Source organism: Vitis riparia, chromosome 15 (assembly GCF_004353265.1).
Source record: "Vitis riparia cultivar Riparia Gloire de Montpellier isolate 1030 chromosome 15, EGFV_Vit.rip_1.0, whole genome shotgun sequence".
Lineage (NCBI taxonomy): Eukaryota > Viridiplantae > Streptophyta > Magnoliopsida > Vitales > Vitaceae > Vitis > Vitis riparia.
Window position 1 is genome coordinate 5472495 of NC_048445.1, and position 18168 is coordinate 5490662.

The window sequence follows — 18168 nt, forward strand, 5'->3', positions numbered from 1 at the left end:
ATCCCTCTCACTATCCTATGTTACCTACCATCTTCCTTCTTGTTCAACCTCTTTTTCTTTCTTTTATTTTTTTGACCAATAATTAAATCCCTTATAGTTCACATACAAGCGTGTAGACTCTTCTATCTTTCTATAAATAAATATAGATTAATGCTTACTAAAAGATAAAATGATAAAATTATTTTTAAATCTATATTAATATATAAAATGAAAATGGTTTATTTAATTAAAATGATAATTAAAAACCCAATTTTAGAAATTTAATAATCCTCTATCATTTTTGTTCTTATTTTGATAAAAATGTTTTGATTATTTTCTAATAAAAATAATTGTTTCCTTTAAAACCGATATGTAAATGCTTGAAGTGGTAAAATGACATTTATATAGAAAATTGTTACTCTTTAAGAAAAACATAGGAAGAATTAAGGTATGTTTGGGAACAACAGGTTTTTGTTATTTATAGCAAAAAAACACAGAAAACACGTTTAACAATCAAAAACTATTTTCCATTTTTTATTCTTAAAAATAGAAAATAAAGTGTTTTCAAGAACATTTGTTAAGTTGTTTTTATTATTTTCACTTGTTTTATAAGTATTATTTTAAAAAATAATTATATAAACATATAAAATAGTTAAAAATAAAATAATAGATATAAAAATTATTTTTTAAATATATTTAAAAATATAAAAAAATATTAAAAATATTTTAGATTTCTAAATAAACTTTTATTTTACAAAAAATAGAAAACAATTTTTAAAATTTATTTTTCAGAATTATTTTAAAAAATAGTTCATAAATTTGATAATTATTTCATTTCTTTTAACATACTAATTCTATATATGTACTTCTTTTTTATTAAAAAAAACTTTTGAATTCTAAAGAATTTAATATAAGAACCGTCATAAATGAATATTTATGAATTTGATTTCTGTTTAGATTTTTAATTAAATAAATAAATAAGAAGCTGTTTCCAAGAACACACCATTATAAAATTCCATTTATTTATTTATTTATCATTTGAAATTATCAAAGTTTTGACCTTTTGCCAATGACATGAGCTCATGAATCTGGGGGAAAAGTCATGGGCAGCATGTCACAAACTTTTGGCCAACCAAACCCAATATGCCAATGTAAATTCTTCTAGATGGTCCAATAATTCATCAAAAAAGCATAATAATAATAATAATAATATAATAATAATAATAATAATAATAATTATTATTATTATTATTATTATATTTGTCGTGTATATTGTCCCATTGGGTGAATTCATACAAAAATATTATTTCCTTTTGTCATATTTATTAATGTTCTAATAGATTGAAAAAGAAATTATGGTATTTTTTTTTGTTAAAAAAAAAAAAATTGATAAAAAGGGAAAAAGGGCCAAAAAGACTGGAACCGGGAAAAGCCGGTTTTCGCTTACATGCATACGTCTCTGACCCGCAGAAGAGAACCTGGCGAAGTTTCTTTGTTTTCTCTCTCATTCCGCCCTTTTTCATCTTCTTCTTCAGACGTCTGCGTATGATAAAACCTTAATAAGGTAATCCTCTCCTCTCTCTAGAATCTTCTTCTCTGTCAAGATTTGTTGCTGCTTTTCGACATTGAAGATCAATTTATTAATTTAACAGTCTCTATTCGAGCTAATAAGCAAACCCCTTTGATCTCTTCGCCATCTTTTTCTTCTGCTGTGCATTTGTTGATGTGTTGATCTTTTCAGAATTCAATCCGTATTAGGATCAGACCCTTTTGATATTTTCAGTACTGCGTGTCGATTTTACGAACAATTTCTTATTTGAAGGGGTGTCAAGTGATATAATCCTTTTGTAGTGTTCATTAATGGATAACTATGGTTCTTCATCTTCATACCCATACAATAATTCCTATGGATACCCGCATCATCCACCTCCTTCAAATCATCCATACCCACCTCCGAATTCAGATCCATATGCTCCTCCACCACCTCCGAATTTTGCATACCCGTACAATTCTTCAAATTCTTTCACATACCCACAACCTATGTACCCATCAGTTCCAAGTCCTTCGTCACCACCTTCTTCAGCCCACCATTCAGGGCCTTTAGAGTATTATCACCCTCCGCCACCTCAGTCAGCTCCAATTCCCTATCCATACCCTTATCCAGTTTCGCCAATGCCCCTTAGTTCTCCTCAGCCAAGCCTTCAACAGCATAGTAGTTTCCAATATGGGTCATCCCATTACCACTACCAACAACCTGAGGCATACCCACCTAGTGAAACCTATTCTCATGCGCCTGGCCCGGCCAATAGCTTCTCTAGTCATAGTTCGGGGTCTTTTGGAATGGGATCATCACCGAATCATGAAGTTGTTCATGATTCCTCACCTTTATACCCTCCTATTTATCCCCAGTTGGACGATCATTTAAGCAATCTGCATTTGTCTGATAATCATGCATCTGCCCCTGCTTCTCCCTCAGCGCCTTCAGTGCGGGATTCTCCTCCAAGGTATCCGAGTTTGAGTGGAAGTAACTCATTTTCCAGTGGTTGGGATTCGTACTCAGGTAGGCAGGATTCCCCTCTTCATTCTGCCTATTACCATTCAAGCTCGTTTAATGGCTCGCAGCATAGTCAGAATTTGCAGATTGTGCCCTCTAAAGGGTCCTTGAAGGTTCTGCTTTTACATGGGAATTTAGATATTTGTGTTAATGAAGCAAAAAACCTTCCAAACATGGACATGTTTCATAAAACTTTAGGAGATGTTTTCGGGAAACTACCTGGAAATGTGAGTAACAAAATAGAGGGGCATATGCCTCATAAGATCACTAGTGATCCATATGTCTCAATTTCAGTATCAGGTGCTGTAATTGGAAGGACTTTTGTAATTAGTAACAGTGAAAATCCCATCTGGAAGCAAAAATTCTATGTTCCTGTTGCACATCATGCTGCTGAGGTACACTTTATGGTAAAAGATAGTGATGTTGTGGGATCACAGCTTATAGGAGTGGTTGCAATTCCAGTGGTACAGATATATTCAGGAGCTAAAGTTGAGGGAACCTTTCCAATCCTCAATAATGGGAAGCAAAGCAAAGCTGGATGTGTCTTAAGCATTTCAATTCAATACATTCCAATAGAGAAACTAAGCATTTATCATCATGGAGTGGGGGCTGGTCCAGATTATCTTGGTGTTCCTGGAACATATTTTCCACTGAGAAGAGGCGGAACAGTTACTCTTTACCAAGACGCCCATGTTCCTGATGGGTGCCTTCCAAGCCCAATGCTTGCTCAGGGGACGCCTTACGTACATGGAAAGTGTTGGCATGACATCTTTGATGCAATATGTCAGGCCCAGCGTCTGATTTACATCACAGGTTGGTCTGTGTGGGACAAAGTTAGACTGGTTCGGGATGCTAGTTCTGCAGCAGAGTACACCCTTGGGGAACTTCTGAAATCGAAGTCACAGGAAGGGGTGAGGGTACTGCTTCTTTTATGGGATGATCCTACTTCAAGGAACATTTTGGGTTATAAAACAGTAAGTAACTCACCTTTGATCAGTCCATGGCATTGCAGTGGTATGCTGTAGCAAAGAGTACCATATGCAATGTGCTTCATGTGTGTGTGTTTTATTGTTTTATGAATTTAATCATCTCTAGCAATTGATTGTGATTAGTGAAATTGTCATTTTATGATCTGATTGGTTTGGGATTTGACGCTGTTAGCACAGGCTTTGTAGTTTTGAATTTTAATTCCTGAATTAGAGAAAAGTGAATGACTGGCTACCATTTTGTTACTTCTTGATGTGTTGTGGCATTATCCAATCTGATAAATGCATATTGATTCCATGATGGCATTTGTTAACCAAATGAGCAATATGTGATGAACAGTGGACTATATTTTTTATATGTATCTGATCAGTTTTGATACTATACATGTATGTCTTCTCACAACAAGTATAGAATCTAACGGATGCTATATTATATAAAATTATGTTAGTTAATCTCTACTTTTAGATCCCTTTATACAAAATCTCAGTAGCAAATCTCCATTAGGTAATGGTTTAGTCACAAAAGGGTGTGGAGGGCTATAATTGTTTTGTGTGTTTGGAAAAAGAGAAAGCATAGAATATTTTATGGTTTAGAGCAACCTGAATTGGCATTGAAAAATATTTTTCCTCAATCTCCATTCTTTCAGTCTAATGATCCTTTCAGGTTTGCTAATCTATCTTTTTCTGATATCATTGATAGCTTGGGTACTGGAGTTAGGCCACTCTAGTGCCTGCTATTTTCTCCTGTTGTTTCTTGACTTTTGATGCTTCCTGCTGGAACAAGGAGAAAAGGAGACACAACTTAATACCTTCTTTATTAGGTGTCTATACATCCCTAATTTGCCTATAAAAAAATGTAGCAACTTTTAGGTAAACAATAAAGGTTAACCGTAAGCTTTAGCATTTTCTTATTCATGTCAAGCTGGACTATTAGATTGATTAACAAGGTAAACAAGGAAAAGACTATAATCCATCATATTCTATCAAATTGAATCTTTAATATTCACCAATTTGCTACAAATTTACTGCGCTCAGAGGCCTAGTCTGGAGTTATGAGTTTGCCAAAATGGAAAATCATACATAACATGCTTTATTTTTGTGTTGATGCTGGTCTGCACACATTTTGCTCATTCTTTCTTTTGTGTTCTTGACTGGAACTTGGTGAGGCTACAATTCTTGACTTTGTCCATGGATCCTTTGGTTTTATGTGCCATGCTCTACAAAATGTCTCTTAAATCAGTTATACCTCCATATTGATTCTAGCTTTTTGTTAGATGGCTTTGTGGAATGTATTGTTCTGGTTATCCTATTTAAACTTGATAAATGCAGGATGGAATCATGCAAACCCATGATGAGGAAACTCGCCGTTTTTTCAAGCACTCCTCAGTGCAAGTGCTACTTTGTCCCCGCTTTGCTGGAAAACGACATAGTTGGATCAAGCAGAGGGTTAGAGATGAATAATCATTTTTGAGCACTATTTTTTAAACTGCATACTGTTTAACAATTTTCTATATCAGTCATGATTCATGCCATTTTCTTGAACTTTTAGATTCTTGGGAATACAAAAAATGCAAATCATCCTTACTGGAAAACATAGATAAAATTCAGCATGCATTAATGCTAAAAGCACCAGACATTCATCTTGGTGCATCTGACTCGACAAAAGAATTGCTAAAATTGGAATGGGGTGTCCTTGTTACATAGCCATCCAGCCTTTATTGGATGCTAAAAGCGTTACATGATGCATTATTTATAAGTAATCAATAAAATCTAGGTCTTGTGAGTCATGTGTCAAAAAATTAATTTTAAATGTTAAACTGTTTGTTTTAATTTGTCAATATACATGTTATGTTTAGATCAATAAAACATTGTAAATATGGTAAATTTGTACCCACCGAAATTCTTAAATTCTACTCTTGTCTGGTAAGACTGGTAACTTTCTGTAGAGCAGAATAGGTTGAGCCCCTTTAAAAGCTCCCACTATTGACACACCTAGGGAATTAATGAAACTCCCTAAGTGTGTCAAAACATCCATCATTGACACACCTAGGGAGTTAATGAACTCCTAACCTCTCCAAAGTGAAATCTTTCAGCACCTGTCCCATGCCAACAACTGAACATGCACTGTTAATAGTTTCATTCTTTGCATTGCAATGTTGCCTTTGATAAAATTAGGCCAACAGCAAACAGTTATTCCCAAAAACACAGTTTGTTGTCTAACTAGGCTAATTTGTTACTTCTTGTTTGCATTTTATTTGATCCAGATTTTGTGGTGAAAGTTTGCATTGAACTTGTGTTCTTACTTCTTAATTACCAGGAAGTTGAAACAATCTATACTCACCATCAAAAAACTGTTATCCTGGATGCTGATGCTGGTTATAATAGAAGGAAAATCATAGCTTTTGTTGGAGGACTTGATCTATGTGATGGGCGATATGATACTCCTCATCATCCTCTATTTAGGTCACTGGAAAAGGAGCATAAAGATGACTATCATAACCCAACTTTCACGGTTATTTCTTAACTCTTATTTCTCTTTGTTAATGCATTATTTTGAGTAGCCAAACATTTGAATATTTTATTTAAACTAGAACTTATACTTAATAAAAAAATCACTAAGCATTGCCCTTCTTTCGATTAATGTGTCAATGGAAAATATACCACCATCCAAGCTATCCCTTGTCTGACAACTAGGTATTACTGCTAGAAGCATGAAAATGAAAATCACTTGATGTTTGTAATTTTGTCCCTGTCTATATTTTTGAGGGTTTGGGTTGAGTTATTTAGTCTTTAGTTAATTCGACTCTGTTGTCTTGTTTCAATCTGTTTATGAACAAGTTGCGATTGGATCCCATCATGAGACCTAAGGAGGTTAAAAGGTGATCTTGTGATTCTGTGTATGCTCTCATGTGTCTCTACGTGTTGCAAATCTACACTTATTTTTAATTCCTTGAGAATCGAAAAAGGGGGGAAAAGGCATTTCAATGTCCATATAGAACAAAATAGAATAATTGATTTTTTCTGCTGTTCAAATGCCTACTTAGTCATGTTAATTGAATATTCTGAAAGAAACATGCAGTGAAACATATCTATGCAGCTGTAGATTATACTAAGGAATCAAACAATTGAAATCTTGCAATGTCTATATGGCCAAGAAATTGTTAAGTCCCAGTTTAGAGCCAAAGAGTAATCATCTATTAAGCTAATATATATATTCACTTTGAATTCATTTATTTTTTTTAATTTATGTTTTTGTTTATGACCTGTACAGGGGAATGTTGCTGGTTGTCCCAGAGAACCATGGCATGACATGCACTGTAAAATAGATGGTCCCGCAGCATATGACGTTCTGACCAACTTTCAGGAGCGCTGGTTAAAAGCTGCTAAACCCCATGGGATAAAAAAATTGAAGATGTCCTATGATGATGCTCTGCTCAAGATAGAAAGAATTCCTGACATCCTTGGGATTTCTGATGCTCCTTGCCTTGGTGAGAATGATCCTGAGGCTTGGCATGTTCAGGTAAACAGATATCAATCAGTTGGGGCTGAAGTCCTATCTTTTTGGATTAAAAGAATTCTGTTCTTATTCTGGGATTTCCCAAATGCAGGTTTTTCGCTCAATTGATTCAAATTCTGTTAAGGGCTTTCCGAAGGACTCAAGGGATGCTATACAAAAGGTGAGAGAAAATTTATTAATTAACTCCCTTTTTCATGTTTGCCTTTTGAGAGTTGTCCTAGGTTGATTAATTACTCCGTTGCAACAGAACCTGGTATGTGGGAAGAATGTATTGATTGACATGAGCATACATACAGCATATGTAAAGGCGATTCGTGCTGCCCAGCATTTTATCTATATTGAAAACCAGTATTTCATTGGGTCTTCATTCAATTGGACTTCTTACAAGAACTTAGGTAAGAACTATTATTTCAGCATAAAGAGGTGTTGATGAACATGTCAAGAAATTAAAAATTGATCTAATAAATTATTGAAAGAGGTTGCTTTGAGGACCACATTTGATACCATCTTCAAAATTCTCCTGTCGAATGCATGGACATAACTTGTGATCAAAATGGATGGATTCAAATTTGTCCCACTAAATATTATTATCATCAGGTCCCTGAGCATATTACAACTCAGTGATTAGTAAAGAAGTAACAACTAAACCGTGGACATGTATATTAGAGTTGAAAAAGAAAATTAGGCACCATTTTCCATAATAACGAATAGAAGAGCAGCTACTGGTAGCAATTTTTTGTCTGACCATCCTGACTGATCCTACCAAACCAGATTAGAGGGGTTTCAGACGGAGAATGTGTCCTGAATTCCTAGTTGAACAGCTCAAATTCTGATTGTAAGTCTGGGTTTTGGTCCTCCTCTTCCAATTAAATAATATGATTTCTTTAATACAATATTTGAACTACTTGCTCTTTTTCTTATCTGCACCCAAACTTTTGCATCCTATTATAACAGCTATGCCTCCATTCTTTTGTTTAGTTTTTTACTTGCCCACATACCTGATGGGTTCCAGGTTGCAGGTTTTAGTTCCATAACTTAATCAAAGCTTTATTGCTTAACTAGAGCAAACCTGTGGACCCAAACAGTATGTTTTGTGCCATTACATTGAGTGCATGGGTAACATATCAAATAAGAAGTGTTATTACACACTGATGGCACTAAAAAGGGTATACAGAAGCTTAACAGGACAATTAGAGTTGGTAAGGAGAGTTAAAATTTAATATTTTGGTAGCATTGGCTATAACAAATGGGAATGTGAAAGCCGGATCCAAGTTTTCAACTGCTACTAGTCAGATCAAGGCACCATAAGATGTTTTAAATATTGAAGTCTGATGGAGATTCATGTTACACATGTTTTTACTTTCTACACATTCTCCATTATGTCAATACAGTCCATAACTAATGGGCTTTTCATGGTAAAAATTTATTGGTTAATGGTAACTGGATGAAATTCATGAGAATTCTACAATAAATTGCTTATGGTTTTCTTTACCGGTCAATACATACACACACACGCACACATGCACACACACACACACATACAAACTAACGTACTGGCTTGTGCAGGTGCCGACAATATAATTCCAATGGAAATTGCTCTTAAAATTGCCAATAAAATCAGAGCCAATGAGAGATTTGCTGCATATATAGTTGTTCCAATGTGGCCTGAGGGAGTTCCAACAGGTGCCGCTACACAGAGGATTCTGTTTTGGCAGGTAGGCACCAATTATTATCTTACACATGTTTGGTAAGGAATTTATATTTTTCAAATACTTTTACTGTATCATTGTACTACCGAATCCAGCCCAATTTGGCATCTTTGAAAGCAGCTACAAGGACAAATTTTATTGGCTGCTAGAGCTCATTTTGGTTGTCAATTTCAGATGTCCATGGTTGTCTTTTACAGCAAAAGATGGTGAATAGTTGAAAGTGCAAGTATAATTTTTGGGCATGTAGCTTCATGAATAGCTAGCCTCCTTTTCAACTCTCAGTTTTTATTGCATCCTCATTTGACCCTTTTTAGGAATCACTTTTTAGAGTAAAAGGGTTTCCAAGTTATTGAAATGGTTTCGAAGAGTACATTGGAAAAATATCAGGGGTTGGATGCTTGTTTTAAAGTTACTAGTCTTACAGTTTGGAATGGGCAGAGGCTCAAACTCTTGCACGATAATTCGTGCAAGGTTTTCTCAACTCTGTTTACAATTGCAGTCAATAAAGAAGCTACAGTAAGAGACAGTGGAAGCATGGAGGATTGGGGGCATTGGAATTGGTGCTTTCTTCAGACGTTTCATGATTGGGATTGCAACGGTGGATTTTATTTTTTTTTAATAGCTAAATTTTTTGTCCCGTTGAGACTTGAACGTGGAACTCCCACAAACCCTTCCCTATCTTTACCACTTGAGCTAGGCCTCAAAGGCAAATGGTGGATTCATTTATTGCTATTATAATTGATAATGAGAATGGGGAGGGTAACCTGACAGAGATAAACCAAGGACGGTCTTTTTCAGTTAATCATATTTCAGGGCTCTATATATGAGGTAGTACCACATTTATGTTTGTAGAAGGTTGGTGTTCTTATGCTCCCTCCAAAGTAGGATTCTTTTTCTGAGCTGCAGTATGGATGAAGATCTTAAATGTGGATCAGATGATGAGGACTCTTGTGAACTAGTGTTGTATGTGCAAGAAGGATGAGGAGCCTAGTAACCATTTTTGGTTCAATACTTTTGGTCTATGGTTCTCATTATTTTAGTGTGGCTTGTGTTTGGTATAGATCATTTGAAAAACTTTTGTTAATTGGCATGTTAGGTTCATGAAGAAGAGGGGGAAAGTGAAAACCAGCAAAAACAGCCATGTTACGCTTAGCGATAGGAGAGGAATTGTGATATTCTTGGAAGTACTTAGCTTTTAGGAGTTGGAATTGAAATAAATTGTTCTCAAATCATTGTTTGGTTGGTCATGGATTCTGTAAATGGGAGGTTGTCTTTTTTGGATTCCTCTGTTGGCTGAGGGTTCTTTTAGCTTCCCTTTTCTTTCTTCCCCTGTTCTTCTCCTTGTTTGCTTTGTTTGCTTTATACCTTCCATGTACAAGGGTGACAAGCCACTCCTTTTTGGTGTCTTTTAATGTAGTCTTGTCTTGCCCATAAAAGTTGTTAGGATGGTGCATGATATATGAATTTCGGAGTAGTTTACTTTGATTGGAATTTTATCTTCCTCGAAGTTGCTGATATCATGAGCTTCCATCCCATTTATTTTTTATTTTTAGTTTGGTCGGTTCATTGATGAAACTGATTGTTAAGAAATTCCATTTCAGTGAACCTTCAACACGTTTTGAGAATTTTCATTGGAGCAAATTCGGTTTGTCTTGACATCTGTTGTATTGAATCACTCTACCATGGACTACATAGAATTAGCAAAGAAGTTGCTATTGTGATAGACTCGTGTATACTATTATATGTGAATATAATGGACTCATTTAATTTCTCTGCAACATCCAGATATCTCATCAATCTGCCAAACAATAGCATTATATGTGGGTTTAGTACTACATTTTGTTAATTCAGCATTATGTCAATTGCTGCAGCACAAGACAATGCAAATGATGTATGAAACCATTTACAAGGCTTTAGAAGAGGTTGGACTTGAGGAAGCATTCACTCCACAAGACTATTTGAATTTCTTCTGCCTTGGCAATCGCGAAGCTGTAGATGGGAGTGAAACACCAGGCGCTATGAGTCCTACTGCAGCAAACACTCCTCAAGTATATTTCCTTTTCCCTTAAACTAATTTTGTTTAAGCCCTGATTTTGGTACCTCTTATTTTGATGAGCACAAAACACCACCTAGTGCAATGCTAGAGGTGCCTTTCAGATTATGTTCTTTGATGTAGTGAAACTCTGGCCTTTTGATGCCCCTTTGAATTGGACAGTTGAGCCATGTATCAAGTCCAGGGTGCTGCCAAAATCAGCTTCTTTTTCCCTGTTTAGATAGAGTTCAACCTCTGAACTTACTTCATTCTTCTACATTTGCCCAGCCATAATTCCTCAAGTTGCTGGATTGTTAAGAACTTGTGTATAAATGTGATCTATTTGGGCTCTTAACAGGCACACAGTAGGAAGAACCGTCGATTCATGATCTATGTTCATTCAAAAGGCATGATAGTCGATGATGAGTACGTGATATTGGGGTCTGCAAACATCAACCAGCGCTCTATGGAAGGCACTAGAGACACAGAAATTGCAATGGGAGCATACCAACCTCACTATACCTGGGCACGGAAACTGTCTAATCCACGTGGACAGGTAAGCTCTGGCAAAAGAACGTGGTTGACTTCTTTTGTCATTCATTAAAGGAGCTATTTTAGGATCTCAAGAAAATGAGACCATTCCTAAATATTTGTTTTCATTAGTGTAAAAAATACAAAATTTGTTGTCTACTTGAATGTTGTTTTCAGTAGAACTTTGAGGCACAAATCCATTTTTTAGGATGTAGTCATTGCAAAACTTTAATTGATATAATTGGTTACAGTTTAGGCTCACTGGAAAAATGGTATGTGAAATGTAAATGGTAAGGGGAAAGGGAACAAGATGAGTACTATTTTCAGTTGCTATGCTGAATGCAATAAGATTATTTCATTTTCATCAGAAATTCTACCCTCCTAACCATAGATTTTGGTGTCTGACTAATCACTACACACCCGTATACTTGTTTTGTAGATCTATGGATACAGGATGTCCCTGTGGGCAGAGCATACCGGAACCATCGAGGACTGCTTCTTGGAACCAGAGAGTCTGGAATGTGTAAAGAGGGTTAGATCCATGGGTGAGATGAACTGGAAACAATTTGCATCCGACGACATATCAGAAATGAGGGGACACCTCCTAAAGTACCCAGTTGAAGTTGATCGAAAGGGCAAGGTGAAGCCCATTCCCAAATGCGAAACTTTTCCAGATGCAGGAGGAAACATCATGGGATCATTTCTTGCCATTCAGGAGAATCTTACCATTTGATCAGTGGGTCACTTCCCCCATGGTCATGGTATGGTATACACTTTTGAGCTCCTAGTGTCATCTTTTATTCTGATTGTAGAACAGACCATCATTTGAAACTACAGCATACTTGTTTCAAAACAACTAATCATGTCAATAGATGTATGTTTGTAAAGCCATTTTGGAAGAGATATAATGTACATGTTTAGATATTGAAGTACAGTTGCAGAAAGACTGAAGCTTAGGAATAAAACAAGGCCCATGTGACACCATTGACATCTATTGCAGGCAAGAAAGTACCTAAAAATAAAGGAACATGTGGTAAGTTACTTAACCACTCCTTCAGTTTGGCAAGTATGGATTGAGTAGCTCACCAAGCGATGTTAATTGGCCTTCTATTTTGGGCATGTAAATCTGGCAGCAAATGGCCCACCTTATAATGGAAGTGCAATTTTTTTTTTTTTTTTTGACTCTTTAGGCACCAAAAGTCAAGTATCTGTCAATAAATGGAAGAGAGTGATGAACATACTCTTGCCAAATTTTGGTGGGTGTCTGATTAATTTCGGTAACAACATAGGGGCACCCTACTAACTGTGTGCCAAACTGAAATTTTGTTGAAAACTCCCCAAGAAATTAGGGTTCCTTTAGGTTCATGCCAAACAATGCCAAACTAGAGTGTTGGGTCTTGAAAAGGGCCCTTTTTAGCCAAAATAATAATAATAATGATAATTATAGTTCGGTTTTGAAACATTTGTTTAAAATAGTACTTTTCTCTCTCATGTTTCGTCTTTTTTATTATTTCTAGTTTATTAGCGAATGTAAGGGAAGGAAAATAAAGATGAAAAGTAAAATAAAATAAAAATTAGAAATTAATAAATTATTTTTATATACACTGGGTGTTTGATAAAATAATTTAATGATATGATTTAAAGTGAAAAACAAATAAAAATAATTAATTTATTTTTAAATTTTGTATCTTCATTTTACCTTTTTACTTTCATTTATCCTAATTACTTTTATAATCTATTTGTTACTCTGCAACCTCTTTTACCTTATTTATAATTTATGAAGATAAACATTTCAATGTGATGATTTAAAATTAATTTTATCAAACAAATTTAATACCTAAAATAAGAATTAAGTCAATAGTTTGAGTATAATTTAACTTAAAATCAACTTAAATCATTAAATAATAAATTTTAAATTTTATCAAACACCTTTATAATTTCAAATTTATTTCAACCCATCGATATAAAATTAAATAATTTAAAAATACATAAGTTTATAACTAATTTTAATTATATTTATTTTAAAAAAATATTTTTTATTATATAATCGAATATGAAAAAATCATTTTCTCCGGTAAATCAAACATTAATCTTAATTTTTTACAAGATATATATTTGAGGCTGCATTTTGATATTGTGGTTTTGAAACTACGGTTTCTAAATTTATATTAAAACATAATGTCAAACTAATTCAAAAGGAAAAAACATGAAATGAAGATGATTAGTTTAAACAATAGTTTTAAAACGTGTCTCAAATGATCAAATCTAAAAATGTTCAAATCCAACCCAAATTCTTTATTAGAAGTGTTGTAGTTCGTAACGAGAAGGATGGAAGTTGTTTGATTGGAACAACAATTATGTACATTAAGATGATTTGGATTTAATATGGGACATCTTGTCTCGTGGGTAACCTTCTTTTAATGTTAGACGTAAGTGTGCCTTGGAAAAAGGAAAAGCTTTATAATAATATTTCATTATTAATGAAGAAAGTAAAAGGCCTTGGAAAAAGAAAAACCCTTTATCCACTTGTACAAGGAATTGGCTCTTTGGGGCAGAGGATTGATGCAATGGCAGTGGATAAAAAGGTGGGGGCACAGGGTATAGGTGGCGATGTGGCATCACTGGCGTGTAACGTTAAGTGGGCCCGGGCCTACTCCCAAGTTGTCACCGACTTCTCTCTGTGGACCGCATCCAACATGGGCCTCACCCTCTTAAACGGGCCAGCAGGGATGGGGCCCACAAAAAGGCCTCACCACTACGCTGAAAAAGCGGCTGGAAATAAAATAATGTTGATTGATCTAGACCGTCCATTAACTTGGCCCTTTCTTTTTTTAAGGGGCCACTAGTCCATCCACACGAGCCCAGGCCCCACTGGGTTGGTCTTGGTGGATTTGTGGTGGACGTTGGGGCCCGACGACCATACCCATATGTAAGTGGTGATAAGCTTTCCCGCATGCATAGCATACACACCAGGATAAACTCATGGCCACGCGTTACGGAGAGCGTTATCAACACTCTCCCAACGAAATAGGAATTACTTTGTCAGCATTATACCGGTAAACTTTACAAAGGCACATGAGGGTTAGCTACCAGTGGCGGAAAGTGGACATGACGCGCCAAGATTTAGGTGGGGGAACAGTGGTGGGTCTCCCAGCTTAAAAAGGGTGGGAGGCGTAAGGAGAAATTAGGGTGTGGGGCCGAGCATGAGTTAAACAAGGTTTTGATGGACAACAACATCCACCGTACACGTGGACCACCATGAGGTGTTGTGGATCCAGACTGTATTACAAAGTGTGGACCCCTCGTTTTTGATGGAAAAGTGGGCACACGTGAGACGGGCTTCGCTTGTATACTTTCCATTTCCTACACCACTGACCACCCCCACCAAGTCCCACTCCCCCCTACTCAACTTTCTTTGATATTTTTGTTTAATTCTTCTCTCCTTACTTAACCCACCTCACACGGCATGGCTTCAGATATTCACTAGTCAATTTCCCCATCATAGGCAAATAATAAATATATATAAAATTATTAATATATTATCGGAGAACTCAAATGTGCACAAGTAGAGACCCAGTTGCTAACCCTTTCTTCCTTTTTCGTTTCCCCAATTGGGCCCCCACCATGGCTGGTGGAGATTAGGTCCCACGGCCCTCCAAATTCCAAATTCCAAATTTCCAATCCATTCAAATACTTTTATATCCTTTGAAAATCTCCCGATAAATCGAAATTTGAGGGTGAGAAATTGTCATTGACTTAGAAATTAAACATCATTCAACATGCATGCTTTGTATCAGAAATAAAAAATCAAGAGAGAAAAAAAAAAAAAAAAAAATCTGACGGTTGTGATTAGGCCAACAAAAAAGAGCCCACGTGTCCGCGAGGGAGGAGCCCCGCCAGGTAAGAGCTGAAAGGTCGACACCTGTATAGTACGACAGCCTGAGCTTTTGGCACTGGTCTCGATCGGACCACCGAGAAGCGTAGGGACCACCACGCGGCAGCCTCGGGAGCAGAGCAAAACGGTCTGGGAGGGCCCACAAGTGCGTCGGGGCCCGCACCAATCCATCACATGACAGACTGATGAGGTGGGCCACCGTACAAAAACTACTCCGCACGGCCCACGGAGCACCTCGCTGGCTCTCTGTTGAGTGTTGACCCACCACTTTGTGGGGCCCCACTAAATGCCCCTTTCCTCTCAACCAACTTCTCCGGCTACTCCGGGCCCACCTTACACGTGCGCGCATTTAAACTCTCCTCACGTGAGCACGTGAATCCCAAAAACCAAAACGGAGAAAACACTTTTGTTTTTTTCTGCTTTCCATGCTTTGGAAGACATGATTTTCCTTTGCACTACCCGTAAACTCAAAACGGAGAAAACGGACCCCTCTGTTCTCTCGTGTTTTCGGAAACAAATGAAAACACTTTTTATCCGTTTTCAATGCTTTGAGGAGCGAGACATGAACTGAAGCTCTTGTTTATCGTAAATCTCCAGAGAGAAGTCTCTTAGCATCTGAGTAGTTGTGGTGCTTGTAGTAGTAGTAGTCGTGGTGGCAGTAGAGGTTGAGCTTGGAGCCATGGTTGATGAGGCTTTTGAAGCTTTGACACCGACTGTGGAAGCTGCTGAAGCTGTTGCAGAGGCTACGTTGATTGTAGGATGCATGGATGAGACGAAAGAAGAAATGGGTCTCGCGGAGATGTTGATGAGAGGCGTCGCAGTTGGAGGAAACGTCCATATCTGAGGCTGGTTCGAAGGCCCGGCAATGGCGGTGGTAGGCGGTACCATCCAGAATGCGCCGACGGCGTTTGATGGTATGGCCCACATGGGTACGAGCCCTTGGGGAGCTAACGGGGTGGCGATTGGGGCAAGGCCGGAGGAGACTGAAACGGCATCGTTAACGTCGACGAACTCACTGTTGGCAGGTCGTTTACGTTTCTTTTTGTTGGGGTCGGGTTCTTGGGTGGTGGCGGTTGAGGTGGTGGGGATCTTGAGGGTCCCGCCGACGGACATGGCGATCGCTGGAACTGTGCCGGTGCCGGTGGCGGCGATTATTGCCGGCTCGGCGTGTTCTAGGAGCCACCGAATGGTTTCGCCGTCTGATTTGTGGCCGAGCTCTCGCGTCAGTTGGAAGATTCGGGCCGCGCATGTCGCGGGCATTCGGATCCTCCGCCCGCGTCCCTCTACCTTCGTGTGCCGGTCCTTCGTCGACGCCCTCTTCACCGGAGGCGCCGGCCTCCGCACTTGCACCGGCATCGGCATGGCCACCGGCACCACCCCCATAGCTGGCGGTGCCGCCGGAGACCTCTCCTCTGCATCAGGCTCTGCCTTCAACGAAATCGCCGGAACCGCCGCCACTGGTTGTTCTTGTGGTTGCGCCGCCGAAGGTGGGTCTGAAGATGGAGCTCTGTTGTCGTCTTTCTTGTGATCAATTGACTCCGCGTTTTCTCCACCGTTAATTCTGAGATCAACGGCTCTCGTATCGTCTTCTTCTTCAACCTCTTGTTTCTGAACTGAAGTCATAGAGGCCAAAACCCAGCAAACCCAGTAGAGATAAAACGAAACCCAATAAAAATAGCAGATACCCGGAAAGAATTACAGAGAGAAACCCTAAGGAAAAAAAAAAAAAAAATCTCTCAGAGCTTTCCTGTCATGATTTTTCTCGGGAAAGAATTTGAAATTTTCCAGGAAAACAGAAGAAAGTGTGTCTATCTGTAATTCTCTTACACATTAGATAGAGAAGGCAGAGAGAAACGGAGAAATAACAGAGGCTGAACCTCAGAGAAGAAAAGAGAAGCTATCTCATTCAAAAGAAAGAGACTGAATATATAACAAGATGTACCGTACACCACCCCTATTTCTTTATGAAAGAGAGAAAAAAAAATCAACGGTTACGAGCCCATCACACGAATTATGTGGACCCACTCGATGATAACACGTGGTGGGTCCCACTTCGCAGGGTTATCTGTTTCATTTTGGGTCAAAGCGATGGCTACAATGATCCAGATAAACAATCGTTTGTTTCTGTTTTCATTGTTTTTCGAAATATGTTTTTCATTTTCATCTTACAATTCAATAGCAGGAGTGTTTCCAAAATCTATTTGAAGCCATTTTAGGTAGCATGCCAAACACTTTTTAAATGTGTTCGCTAGCTAATTCCACATTCTCCTTTGCCTTTCCACAAGAATATAGAACCGTCTTTTTATTTTTCATTCTCAACTGTTTCAAAAGATAAAAAGCATTTTTAGGGCATTATTTAAAATATATTGTTTTCACAGTACAAATATTTTGTGGGCCCACACTATGTTTAGCAACTGTTTTTTACAACAGTTTTATGTTCTTTAAAATAAAAAAAATTGTAATCAGTTTTTATTTTTTACTTTTAAAAATAAAAAACAAGTAGTTTAAGATAACATATTCTAATTATTTTTTATTTCTTTCACTTTTTTTACAAGAGTTGTTTTAAAAAATAATTATCCAAACATGTAAAATGATTAAAAATAAAATATTAGATATAAAAAATATTTTTAAAATATTAAAAACATTTTAAGTTTTCCAATCAATTTTTATTTTACAAAAATCATAAAACAGTTTTCAAAAATTGTTATAAAAAACTATTTTATAAAATTATTTTAAAAAATAATTACCAAACAGACCCAATGATTTTAAATATCGAGAACATTTAGTTATAAATTTGGAAAAACAAAATGTCTTTTAATGTAGAAAAAATCTAAAATAAGATAATATAAGGATATGGTAAAAAGAATAATCTTTGACTTTGATTTGAAAAAAAAAATGGAAAGTATTCAATTGGAACATAAAAATGTGACTGAATTGGTTCTAATTACTCCCCGAGATAGAGTGG

General features: G+C 36.9%; 2 protein-coding genes across 2 annotated transcripts; one reads left to right on the forward strand and one right to left on the reverse strand.

Annotated features, from left to right (window-relative positions):
- Nucleotides 1-1448: 1448 nt before the first annotated feature.
- LOC117932135 (phospholipase D beta 2-like) lies at nucleotides 1449-12300 on the forward strand. The gene is made up of 10 exons (XM_034853205.1): nucleotides 1449-3507; nucleotides 4849-4965; nucleotides 5837-6031; nucleotides 6791-7039; nucleotides 7128-7196; nucleotides 7284-7431; nucleotides 8603-8751; nucleotides 10617-10793; nucleotides 11136-11333; nucleotides 11748-12300. The coding sequence occupies exons 1-10, from the start codon at nucleotides 1840-1842 to the stop codon at nucleotides 12039-12041; spliced, it is 3264 nt and encodes a 1087-aa protein (XP_034709096.1). The 5' UTR covers nucleotides 1449-1839; the 3' UTR covers nucleotides 12042-12300.
- A 2682-nt stretch (nucleotides 12301-14982) lies between these two features.
- Nucleotides 14983-17111, reverse strand: LOC117932784 (transcription factor TCP9). Its single transcript, XM_034854112.1, has one exon. The coding sequence runs from the start codon at nucleotides 16824-16826 to the stop codon at nucleotides 15744-15746; it is 1083 nt and encodes a 360-aa protein (XP_034710003.1). The 5' UTR covers nucleotides 16827-17111; the 3' UTR covers nucleotides 14983-15743.
- Between the last annotated feature and the right edge of the window lie 1057 nt (nucleotides 17112-18168).